This window comes from Oncorhynchus tshawytscha, unplaced genomic scaffold (genome assembly GCF_018296145.1).
Source record: "Oncorhynchus tshawytscha isolate Ot180627B unplaced genomic scaffold, Otsh_v2.0 Un_scaffold_4246_pilon_pilon, whole genome shotgun sequence".
Taxonomy (NCBI): domain Eukaryota; kingdom Metazoa; phylum Chordata; class Actinopteri; order Salmoniformes; family Salmonidae; genus Oncorhynchus; species Oncorhynchus tshawytscha.
In genome coordinates this window covers 525,001-537,327 of record NW_024609831.1, presented here as the reverse complement: position 1 = coordinate 537,327, position 12,327 = coordinate 525,001, and the positions used below count along the sequence as shown (strand labels likewise).

General features: G+C 51.3%; 1 protein-coding gene across 2 annotated transcripts in view; it reads right to left on the bottom strand.

Moving 5' to 3' along the window:
• The window catches only part of fmnl2b (formin-like 2b), a 40,785-nt gene that overhangs the window by 13,011 nt on the left and 15,447 nt on the right, over nucleotides 1-12,327 (bottom strand). Inside the window, exons 14-16 of one of the 2 annotated variants that reach the window (XM_042319460.1) lie at nucleotides 12,300-12,327; nucleotides 10,534-10,710; nucleotides 10,232-10,252 (exon numbers count right to left, since the gene is read on the bottom strand). The exon at nucleotides 12,300-12,327 is cut by the window's right edge and continues 300 nt beyond it. In XM_042319460.1, coding sequence (XP_042175394.1) covers nucleotides 10,232-10,252; nucleotides 10,534-10,710; nucleotides 12,300-12,327 — 226 coding nt within the window. The remainder of the gene's footprint in view (nucleotides 1-10,231; nucleotides 10,253-10,533; nucleotides 10,711-12,299) is intronic. The other variant, XM_042319461.1, reaches the window with a different exon arrangement.

The following is a 12,327-nucleotide window of genomic DNA, read 5'->3' as shown; positions in this document are numbered from 1 at the left end:
GGGAATGGAAGGAAGAGAGAGAGGAGGAGGAGGGAAACGGAAGGAAGAGAGAGAGAGAGGAGGAGGGAATGGAAGGAAGAGAGAGGAGGAGGGAATGGAAGGAAGAAGAGAGGAGGAGGAGGGAATGGTAGGAAGAGAGAGAGAAGGAGGAGGAGGGAATGGATGAGGAAGAGAGAGAGGAGGAGGAGGGAATGGAAGGAAGAGAGAGAGGAGGAGGAGGGAACGGTAGGAAGAAGAGAGAGAAGGAGGAGGAATGGAAGGAAGAGAGAGAGAAGAGGAGGAATGGAAGGAAGAGAGAAGAGAGGAGGAGGAGGGAATGGAAGGAAGAGAGAGAGAAGGAGGAGGGAACGGAAGGAAGAGAGAGAGAAGGAGGAGGAATGGAAGGAAGAGAGAGAGAGGAGGAGGGAATGGAAGGAAGAGAGAGAGAAGGAGGAGGAGAATGAAACGAAGAGAAGAGAGGAGAGGAGAAGAGAGAATGAGGAAGGAATGGAAGAAGAGAGAGAGAGAGGAGGAGGGAACGGAAGGAAGAGAAGAGAGAGAGGAGGAGGGAATGGAAGGAAGAGAGAGAGAGAGGAGGAGGGAACGGAAGGAAGAGAGAGAGAGAGGAGGAGGAACGGAATGGAAGAAGAGAGAGAGGAGGGAATGGAAGGAAGAGAGAGGAGAGGAGGAACGGAAGGAAGAGAGAGAAGGAGGAGGAACGAAGGAAGAGAGAAGGAGGAGGAGGAATGGAAGGAAGAAGAGAGAGAGGAGGAGGAGGGAATGGAAGGAAGAGAGAGGAGGAGGAGGGAATGGAGGAGAGAGAAGAGAAGGAAGGAGGAAGAGAAGAGGAGGAGGAGGGAACGGAAGAAGAGAGAGAAGGAGGAGGAGGGAACGGAAGGAAGAGAGAGAGAAGGAGGAGGAGGAATGGAAGGAAGAGAGAGAGAAGGAGGAGGAACGGAAGGAAGAGAGAGAGGAGGAGGAGGGAAGGAAGAAGAGAGAGAGAGGAAGGAGGGAACGGAAGGAAGAGAGAGAGAGGAGGAGGAATGAAAGGAAGAGAGAGAGGAGGAGGAGGGAATGGAAGGAAGAGAGAGAGAGGAGGAGGAGAAACGGAAGGAAGAGAGAGAGGAGGAGGAGGAACAGAAGGAAGAGAGAGAGGAGAAGAAACAGAAGGAAGAGGAGGAGGAGGAGGGAACAGGAAGAAGAAGAAGAGAGGAGGAAAAGGAAGGAAGAAGAGAGGAGAGGAGGAGATGAAGGAAGGAAGAAGGAAGAGAAGAAGGAGATAATGGAAGGAAAGGAAGGAAGAGAGAGAGGAGAGGAAGGAGGGAATGGAAGAAGAGAGGAATGAAGAAACGGAAGGAATGAAGAGAGAGGAGGAGAGGAAGGAAGAAAGAAGAGAGAGGAGGAGGAGGGAATGGAAGGAAGAAAGAGAGGAGGAGGAGGGAAGGAGGAAAGAGAGAAGGAGGAGGAAGGAAGGAAGAAGAGAGGAGGAGGGGAACAGAAGGAAGAGAGAAGGAGGAGGAGGAACAGAAGGAAGAGAGAGGAACTGGGAGGGAATGGTAGGAAGAGAGAGAAGAGGAATGGAAGGAAGAGAGAGAGGAGGAGGGAACGGAAGGAGGAGAGAGAGAAGGAGGAGGGAACGGAAGGAAGAGAGAGAGGAGGAGGAGGGAACGGAAGGACGAGAGAGAAGAGAAGGAGGAGGAAAACGGAAGGAAGAGAGAGAGAAGGAGGAGGAAGGAAGGAAGAGAGAGAGAGGAGGAAACGGAACGGAAGGAGGAGAGAGAGGAGGAGGAACGGAAGGACGGAAGAGAGAGGGAGGAAACGGAAGGAAGAGAGAGAGAAGGAGGAGGAACGGAAGGAAGAGAGAGAGGAGGAGGAGGAAGAGGAGGAGGAGGAATGGAAGGAGAGAGAGAGATGAGGAGGAACAGAAGGAAGAGAGAGAGGAGGAGGAGGATGAACGGAAGGAAGAGAGAGAGAGGAGGAGGGAACGGAAGGAAGAGAGAGAGGAGGAGGAGGGAACGGAAGGAAGAGAGAGAGAGAGGAGGAACGGAAGGAAGAGAGAAAGGAGGAGGAGGGAATGGAAGGAAGAGAGAGAGGAGGAGGAGGGAACGGAAGGAAGAGAGAGAGATGAGATGGAACTGAGAAGGAAGGAAGAGAGAGAGAAGGAGGAAGAACAGAGGAGGAGGAAGAGGAACAAACAGAAGGAAGAGAGAGAGGAGGAGGAGGGAACGAAGGAAGAGAAGAGAGAGGAGGAGGAGGAGGGAACGGAAGGAAGAGAGAGAGGAGGAGGAAAGAAGGAAGAGAAGATTTATTTAGGAGGAGGGAACAGAAGGAAGAGAGAGAGGAGGAGGGAACTGAGGAAGAGAGAGGGAATGAGGAGGAATGGAAGGAAGAGAGAGAGGAGGAGGAGGAACGGAAGGAAGAGAGAGAGGAGGGAATGGAGGGAAGGAAGGAGAGGAAGGAAGGAGGAGAATGAGAAGGAAGAGAGAGAGAGAGAGGAGAACGGAAGGAATGAGAGAGAAGGAGGAGGGAACGATGAAGGAAGAGAGAGAGAAGGAGGAGGAGGGAACTGAAGAAGAGAGAGAGAAGGAGGAGGGAACGGGAAGAAAGAGAGAGAGGAGGAAGGAAGGAAGAGGAAGGAAGAGAGAGAGAAGGAGGAGGAACATGGAAGGAAGAGAGAGAGAGAGAGAAGGAGGAGGAGGGAATGGAAGAGAGAGAGAAGGAGGAGGGAAGGAAGAGAGAGAGAGAGGAGGAAGAGGAAGAGAGGAGGAGGAGGGAATGGAAGGAAGAGAGAGAGGAGGAGGAGGGAACAGAAGGAAGAGAGAGAGGAGGAGGAGGGAACGGAAGGAAGAGAGAGAGGAGGAGGGAACGGAAGGAAGAGAGAGGAGGAGGAGGAGGGAAATGGAAGGAAGAGAGAGAGGAGGAGGAGGAGGAAAAAGGGAGGAAGAAGGAGAGAGAGGAGGAGGGAAAGAGAAGGAAGAATGAGAAGAGAAGGAGGAGGGAAGGAAGGAAGAGAGAGGAGGAGGAGGAGGGAACGGAAGGAAGAGAGAGAGGAGGAGGAACGGAAGGAAGAGAGAGAGGAGAGGGAACGGAAGGAAGAGAGAGAGGAGGAGGAGGGAACGGAAGGAAGAGAGAGAGGAGGAGGGAATGGAAGGAAGAGGAGAGGAGGAGGAAGAGAAAGGAAGGAAGAGAGAGAGAGAGGAGGAGGGAACGGAAGGAAGAGAGAGAGAAGGAGGAAAAGGAAGGAAGAGAGAGAGGAAGAGGGAAGGAAGGAAGAAGAGAGAGGAGGAGGAGGGAAAAGGAAGGAAGAGAGAGAGAGGAGGGAACGGAAGGAAGAGAGAAGAGGAGGAGGAATGAAGGAAGAGAGAGAGAGAGAAGGAGGAGGAGGAATGGAAGGAAGAGAGAGAAGGAGGAGGAGGAATGGAAGGAAGAGAGAGAGAAGGAGGAGGGAAACTGAAGGAAGAGAGAGAGGAGGAGGAGGGAACGGAAGGAGGAGAGAGAGAAGGAGGAGGGAACGGAAGGAAGAGAGAGAGAGAAGGAGGAGGAGGGAACGGAAGGAAGAGAGAGAGAAGGAGGAGGAACGGAAGGAAGAGAGAGAGAGAGGAGGAGGAGGAGGAGGAGGAAGGAAGAGAGAGAGAGAGGAGGAGGGAACGGAAGGAAGAGAGAGAGAGAGGAGGAAAAACAAGGAGGAGAGAGAGAGGAGGAGGAACGGAAGGAAGAGAGAAGAGAAGGAGGAGGAACGGAAGGAAGAGAGAGAGGAGGAGGAGGAGGAAGAGGGAAGGAGGAGGAACGAAGGAAGAGAGAGAGGAGGAGGGAACAGAAGGAAGAGAGAGAAGAGGAGGAGGGAACAGGAAGGAAGAGAGAGAGGAGGAGGAGGAACGGAAGGAAGAGAGAGAGAAGGAGGAGGGAACGGAAGGAAGAGAGAGAGGAGGAGGAGGGAATGAAGGAAGAGAGAGAGGAGGAGGGAACGAAGGAGGAGAGAGAGAGGAGGAGGAACGGAAGGAAGAGAGAGAGAAGGAGGAGGAGGGAACGGAAGGAAGAGAGAGAGAAGGAGGAGGGAACGGAAGGAAGAGAGAGAGAGAGGAGGGAACGGAAGGAGGAGAGAGAGAGAAGGAGGAGGGAACGGAAGGAAGAGAGAGAGAGAGAAGGAGGAGGAGGGAACGGAAGGAAGAGAGAGAGAAGGAGGAGGGAACGGAAGGAAGAGAGAGAGAGAGGAGGAGGAAGAGGAGGAGGGGAATGGAAGGTAGAGAGAGAGGAGGAGGAGGGAACAGAAGGAAGAGAGAGAGGAGGAGGAGGGAAACGGAAGGAAGAGAGAGAGGAGGAGGGAATGGAAGGAAGAGAGAGAGGAGGAGGAGGGGAACGGAAGGAAGAGAGAGAGGAGGAGGAGGGAACGGAAGGAAGAGAGAGAAGAGGAGGAGGGAACGGAAGGAAGAGAGAGAGGAGGAGGGAACGGAAGGAAGAGAGAGAGGAGGAGGAGGGAACGGAAGGAAGAGAGAGAGGAGGAGGAGGGAACGGAAGGAAGAGAGGAGAGAAGGAGGAAGAGAGAAGGAAGAGAGAGAGAGGAAGAGGGAACGGAAGGAAGAGAGAGAGGAGGAGGAGGGAACGGAAGGAAGAGAGAGAGGAGGAGGGAATGGAAGGAAGAGAGAGAGGAGGAGGAGGAACGGAAGGAAGAATGAGAGAGAGAGAGGAGGAGGAGGGAACGGAAGGAAGAGAGAGAGAAGGAGGGAACGGAAGGAAGAGAGAGAGGAAGAGGGAACGGAAGGAAGAGAGAGAGGAGGAGGAGGGAATGGAAGGAAGAGAGAGAGGAGGAGGGAACGGAAGGAAGAGAGAGAAGAGGAGGAGGAACGGAAGGAAGAGAGAGAGAGAGAAGGAGGAGGAGGGAACGGAAGGAAGAGAGAGAGAAGGAGGAGGGAACGGAAGGAAGAGAGAGAGAAGGAGGAGGGAACGGAAGGAAGAGAGAGAGAGAGGAGGAGGAGAAACGGAAGGAAGAGAGAGAGAAGGAGGAGGGAACGGAAGGAAGAGAGAGAGAGAGAAGGAGGAGGAGGGAACGGAAGGAAGAGAGAGAGAAGGAGGAGGGAACGGAAGGAAGAGAGAGAGAGAGAAGGAGGAGGAGGGAACGGAAGGAAGAGAGAGAGAGAAGGAGGAGGGAACGGAAGGAGGAGAGAGAGAGAAGGAGGAGGGAACGAAGGAGGAGAGAGAGAGAGGAGGGAACGGAAGGAAGAGAGAGAGAAGGAGGAGGGAACGGAAGGAAGAGAGAGAGGAGGAGGAGGAGGAGGAGGAGAGAGGAGGAGGGAATGGAAGGTAGAGAGAGAGGAGGAGGAGGGAACGGAAGGAAGAGAGAGAAGAGGAGGAGGGAACGGAAGGAAGAGAGAGAGAGGAGGGAACGGAAGGAAGAGAGAGAAGGAGGAGGAGGAACGGAAGGAAGAGAGAGAGAAGGAGGAGGAGGGAACGGAAGGAAGAGAGAGAGAGAAGGAGGAGGAGGAGGAACAGAAGGAAGAGAGAGAGAGAGGAGGAGGAGGGAACGAAGGAAGAGAGAGAGAAAGGAGGAGGAGGGAACGGAAGGAAGAGAGAGAGAGAGGAGGAGGAACGGAAGGAAGAGAGAGAGAGAAGGAGGAGGGAACGGAAGGAAGAGAGAGAGAGAAGAGGAGGGAACAGAAGGAAGAGAGAGAGGAGGAGGAGGGAACGGAAGGAAGAGAGAGAGGAGGAGGGAACGGAAGGAAGAGAGAGAGGAGGAGGAGGGAACGGAAGGAAGAGAGAGAGGAGAAGAGGAGGAGGAGAACGGAAGGAAGAGAGAGAAGAGGAGGAGGGAACGGAAGGAAGAGAGAGAGGAGGAGGGAATGGAAGGAAGAGAGAGAGGAGGAGGAGGGAACGGAAGGAAGAGAGAGAGAGGAGGAGGGAACGGAAGGAAGAGAGAGAGAGGAGGGAACGGAAGGAAGAGAGAGAGGAAGAGGGGGAACGGAAGGAAGAGAGAGAGGAGGAGGAGGAACGAAGGAAGAGAGAGAGAGAGGAGGGAATGGAAGGAAGAGAGAGAGAGGAGGAGGGAACGGAAGGAAGAGAGAGAGGAGGAGGAGGGAACGGAAGGAAGAGAGAGAGAAGGAGGGAACGGAAGGAAGAGAGAGAGAAGAGGGAACGGAAGGAAGAGAGAGAGGAGGAGGAGGGAACGCAAGGAAGAGAGAGAGGAGGAGGGAACGGAAGGAAGAGAGAGAAGAGGAGGAGGGAACGGAAGGAAGAGAGAGAGAGAGAAGGAGGAGGAGGAACGGAAGGAAGAGAGAGAGAAGGAGGAGGGAACGGAAGGAAGAGAGAGAGAAGGAGGAGGGAACGGAAGGAAGAGAGAGAGAGGAGGAGGAGGGAACGGAAGGAGGAGAGAGAGAAGGAGGAGGGAACGGAAGGAAGAGAGAGAGAGAGAAGGAGGAGGAGGGAACGGAAGGAAGAGAGAGAGAAGGAGGAGGGAACGGAAGGAAGAGAGAGAGAGAGAGGAGGAGGAGGGAACGGAAGGAAGAGAGAGAGAGAAGGAGGAGGGAACGGAAGGAGAGAGAGAGAGAAGGAGGAGGGAACGGAAGGAAGAGAGAGAGAGAGAGGTGGAACGGAAGGAAGAGAGAGAGAGAGGAGGAGGGAACGGAAGGAAGAGAGAGAGGAGGAGGAGGAGGAGGAGGAGGAGGAGGGAATGGAAGGTAGAGAGAGAGAGGAGGAGGGAACGGAAGGAAGAGAGAGAAGAGGAGGAGGGAACGGAAGGAAGAGAGAGAGGAGGAGGGAACGGAAGGAAGAGAGAGAAGGAGGAGGAGGGAACGGAAGGAAGAGAGAGAGAGGAGGAGGAGGAACGGAAGGAAGAGAGAGAGAGAAGGAGGAGGAGGAGGGAACAGAAGGAAGAGAGAGAGAGAAGGAGGAGGAGGAACGGAAGGAAGAGAGAGAGAGAAGAGGAGGAGGGAACGGAAGGAAGAGAGAGAGAGAAGGAGGAGGGAACGGGAAGGAAGAGAGAGAGAGAAGGAGGAGGAGGAGGGAACGGAAGGAAGAGAGAGAGAGAGAAGGAGGAGGGAACGGAAGGAAGAGAGAGAGAGAGGAGGAGGGAACGGAAGGAAGAGAGAGAGGAGGAGGAACGGAAGGAAGAGAGAGAGAGGAGGAGGAACGGAAGGAAGAGAGAGAGAAGAAGGAGGGAACGGAAGGAAGAGAGAGAGGAGGAGGAGGAACGGAAGGAAGAAGAAGAGAGGAGGAGGAGGAGGAGGAGGAGGAGGAGGGAATGGAAGGAAGAGAGAGAGGAGGAGGAGGGAACGGAAGGAAGAGAGAGAGAAGGAGGAGGAGGAATGGAAGGAAGAGAGAAGGAGGAGGAGGGAATGGAAGGAAGAGAGAAGGAGGAAGAGGGTATGGAAGGAAGAGAGAAGGAGGAGGAGGAATGGAAGGAAGAGAGAAGGAGGAGGGAATGGTAGGAAGAAAGAGAGGAGGAGGAGGTATGGAAGAGAGAGAGAAGGATGAGGAGGAATGAAGGAAGAGAGAGGAGGAGGAATGGAAGGAAGAAAAAGAGAGGAGGAGGAGGGAATGGTAGGAAGAAAGAGAGAGAGGAGGAGGAGGGAATGGTAGGAAGAAAGAGAGATGAGGAGGGAAATGGAAGGAAGAAAGAGAGGAGGAGGAGGGAATGGAAGGAAAAAGAAGGAGAGGAGGGAATGGAAGGAAGAAAGAGAGAGGAGGAGGAGGGAATGGAAGGAAGAGAGAAGGAGGAGGGAATGGAAGGAAGAGAGAGAGGAGGAGGAGGGAATGGTAGGAAGAGAGAGAAGGAGGAGGGAATGGAAGGAAGAAAGAGGAGGAGGAGGGAATGGTAGGAAGAGAGAGAGAGGAGGAGGAGGAATGGGAATGGTAGGAAGAGAGAGAAGGAGGAGGAATGGAAGGAAGAAAGAGAGGAGAGGAGGGAATGGTAGGAAGAGAGAGAAGGAGGAGGAAATGGAAGGAAGAGAGAGAGGAGGAGGAGGGAATGGTAGGAAGAGAAAGAGAGGAGGAGGAGGGAATGGTAGGAAGAAAGAGGAGGAGGAGGAGGAATGGTAAGGAAGAGAGAGAGGAGGAGGAATGGAAGGAAGAGAGAGAGGAGGAGGAGGAATGGGGAAGAGAGAGAGAGGAGGAGGAGGGAATGGAAGGAAGAAAGAGAGGAGGAGGAGGAATGGTAGGAAGAGAGAAGGAGGAGGAACAGAAGAGAAGAGAGAGGGAGGAAGAGAGGAGGGGAATGGAATGGAAGGAAGAGAGAGAGAGAGGAGGAGGAATGGTAGGAAGAGAGAGAGGAGGAGGAGGGAATGGTAGGAAGAGAGAGAGGAGGAGGAGGAGGAATGGTAGGAAGAGAGAGAGGAGGAGGAGGGAACAGAAGGAAGAGAGAGAAGGAGGAGGGAATGGGAAGGAAGAGAGAGAGGAGGAGGAGGAAATGGAAGGAAGAGAGAGAGGAGGAGGAGGGAACAGAAGAAGAGAGAGGAGGAGGAGGGAATGAAGGAAGAGAGGAGAGGAGGAAACGGAAGGAAGAGAGAGAGAGAGGAGGGAACAGGGAAGAGAGAGAGGAGGAGGGAACGGGAAGGAAGAGAAGAGAGAGAGGTAGGAAGAGAGGAGGAGGAACAGAATGGTAGGAAGAGAGAGAGAGAGGAGGAGGGAACGGGAAGGAAGAGAGAGAGGAGGAGGGAACAGAAAGAGAAGAGAGAGGGAGGAGGAACAACAGAAGGAAGAGAGAGAGAGGAGGAGGAGGAACAGAAGGAAGAGAGAGAGGAGGAGGAACAGAAGGAAGAGAGAGAGGAGGAGGAGGGAACGGAAGGAAGAGAGAGAGAGGAGGAGGGAACAGAAGGAAGAGAGAGGAGGAGGAAGGAAGGGAAGGAAGAGAGAGAGAGGAGGAGGAGGGAATGGAAGAAAGAGAGAGAAGGAGAGGAGGAGGAGGAGGAGAACAGAAGAAAGAGAGAAAAGGAGGAGGGAACAAGGAAGAGAGAGGAGGGGGGAATGGAAGGAAGAGAGAGAGAAAGAGGAGGAGGGAATGGAAGGGAGAGATGAGGAGAGGAGGAGGAAGAGAGAGAGGAGGAGGAGGAGAGAGAGGAGGAGGAGGAAACAGAAGGAAGAGAGAAGAGAAGGAGAAGCATCAGCAGCAGCAGAGTAAAATCACACAACATGATCACATGACAAGACAGCGCCTCATCACATAATGACACAACATGATCACATGACAAGACATCACCTCACTGCATAATCACACAACATGATCACATGACAAGACATCACCTCACCACACGACACAGAATAACACAGGTATGAGAGAGATTCTGAGGAGGTGTACCATTATGAGAGATGTATGGAACAGACAGGTATGAGACAAGTACTAAGGAGAGGTATGAGACAAGTACTAAGGAGAGGTATGAGAAGAGTGCTAAGGAGAGGTGTGAGACAGGTACTAAGGAGAGGTGTGAGACAGGTACTACGAAGAGAGACGAGAGACAGGTACTAAGGAGAGGTGTGAGACAGGTACTAAGGAGAGGTGTGAAACAGGTACTAAGGAGAGGTGTAAGACAGGTACTACGGAGAGGTGTGAGACAGGTACTAAGGAGAGAGGTGTGAGACAGGTACTAAGGAGAGGTGTGAGACAGGTACTAAGGAGAGGTGTGAGACAGGTACTAAGGAGAGGTGTGAGACAGGTACTAAGGAGAGGTGTGAGACAGATACTAAGGAGAGGTGTGAAACAGGTACGAAGGAGAGGTGTGAGACAGGTACAAGGGGAGGTGTGAGACAGGTACTAAGGAGAGTGTGAGACAGGCATTAAGGAGAGGTGTGAAACATGTACTGAGGAGAGAGGCGTGAGACAAGTACTAAGGAGAGGTGTGAGACAGGTGCTAAGGAGAGATGTGAGACAGGCATTAAGGAGAGGTGTGAGACAGGCATTAAGGAGAGGTGTGAGACAGGCATTAAGGAGAGGTGTGAGACAGGTACTAAGGAGAGGTGTGAGACAGATACTAAGGAGAGGTGTGAGACAGGTACTAAGGAGAGATGTGAGACAGGAACTGAGGAGAGAGGTGTGAGACAGGTACTAAGGAGAGGTGTGAGACAGGTACTAAGGAGAGGTATGAGACAGGTACTAGAGAGAGAGGTGTGAGACAGGTACGAAGGAGAGAGGTGTGAGACAGGTACTAAGGAGAGGTGTGCGACAGGTACTAAGGAGAGGTGTGAGACAGGTACTAAGGAGGGGTATGAGACAGGTACTAAGGAGAGAGGTGTGAGACAGGTACTAAGCGTGTGATCAGAGGGAACCTACAGAACAGCTTGAGTGACCCCTCTGAGAGCAGAACAGAGGAGAGAACCCGAGAGAATATTGAATTAGAACAAGAGAGGGAACGTTAGAATCAGAGACAGAGAACCAGAGAGAGAGAGAACTCAGGCAGTATAGAAAAGTGGTAGTTCAGAATACTGCAGTCAGAATCAACTCCAGCGAGAAAGGGAGGCAGATCCCTAGTGTTCACACCAGGAGATCCTTATATAACTATAGAAGTACACTTCTTAAATCTCTTTTGATTCATGCGGCACACAGCTCAAACAAACACACACACACAGCCTTACCTGCCAGGCCGGAGTTAAAGATGACAGTGGGTGATCCACCACAGCCGGGGAGTGGAGGGGCGCATGGGGGAGGAGGGGGAGGCAGAGGACCGGAGGACTCCATGGAACATAAGGGGGGAGGAGGGGGAGGTGGGGGAGGAGGAGGAGGAGTAGGAGCAGGGTAGGGCCCGTTTGACACTACAGAGGAAGAAGAGAGAAGACAGAGAATTAACCAACCAGGCAAGTGAGAATGAACTTCTTTGGGACTGGGGGGCAGTATTGAGTAGCTTGGATAAAAAGGTGCCCAGAGTAAACTACTCAGGCCCAAAAGCTAGAATATGCATATAAGTAGTAGATTTGGATAGAAAACACTCTGATGTTTCTAAAACTGTTTGAATGATGTCTGTGAATATAACAGAACTCATATGGCAGACAAAAACCAACCAGAAACAATCCAACCAGGAAGTGGGAAATCTGAGGTTTGTAGTTTTCAAGTCATTGCCTATTGAATATACAGTGTCTATGGGGTCATATTGCACTTCCTATGGCTTCCACTTGATGTCAACAGTCTTTAGAACCTTGTTTGAGGCTTCTACTGTGAAAGGGGAGAGAAAGAGAGCTGTTTGAGCCAGGTGTCTAGCAGAGTGCACCCGTGAGAGGTAGCTGCGTTCCATTGCATTTCTAAAAGACAAAGGAATTCTCCGGGTTGGAACATTATTGAAGATTTATGTTAAAAACATCCTAAAGATTGATTCTATACATCGTTTGACATGTTTCTACGAACTGTAATATAACTTTTTTGACATTTCGTCTGAACAAGTGATCGCTCATTATGCATTTGGATTACTGGGCTAAACACGCAAACAAAAAGGAGGTATTTGGACCTAAATTATGGACTTTATCGAACAAAACAAACATTTATTGTGGAACTGGGATTCCTGGGAGTGCATTCCGATCAAGATCCTCAAAGGTAAGTGAATATTTATAACGCTATTTCTGACTTTTCTGACACCTCTCCTTCTTTGGAAAATGGCTGGATGTTTTTCTGTGACTAGGCACTGACCTAACATAATCGCAAGGTGTGCTTTCGCCGTAAAGTCTTTTTGAAATCTGACACAGCGGTTGCATTAAGGAGAAGTTTATCTATATTTCCATGTATAAAACTTGTATCTTTTATTCATGTTTATTATGAGTATTTCTGTAATTTGATCTGGCTCTCTGCACTTTCACCAGACGTTTGTTTGAGACAATGCATTTCTGATCATAACACACCAATTTCAAATGAGATTTTTGGACATAAAGATTAACTTTGTCGAACAAAACACACATTTATTGTGTAACATGAAGTCCTGTGCGTGCCACCTGAAGATCATCAAAGGTTAGTGATTAATTTAATCGCTATTTCTGATTTTTGTGAGCCCTCTCCTTAGCTGGAAAATGGCTGTATGGTTTTCTGTGACTAGGCGCTGACATAACATAATCGTTTGGTGTGCTTTTCGCCATAAAGCCTATTTGAAATCGGACACTGTATGTTTGAGGAATTTTAATTATGGGATTTCTGTTGTTTTGAATTTGGCGCCCTGTAATTTCACTGGCTGTTGGTGAGGTGGGACGCTACCGTCCCACATATCCCAGAGAAGTTCACCAACCAGGAGAGAGAAGACAGAGAACTAACCAGGAGAGAGAAGACAGAGAATTAACCAACCAGGATAGAGAAGGCCGATTACAACCATTACATCAATTACATGAACAACGGAGCAATATGATAGGTCAGAACTAACACTCACTGTTCCCTGGCATTGGTGGAGGTGGTGG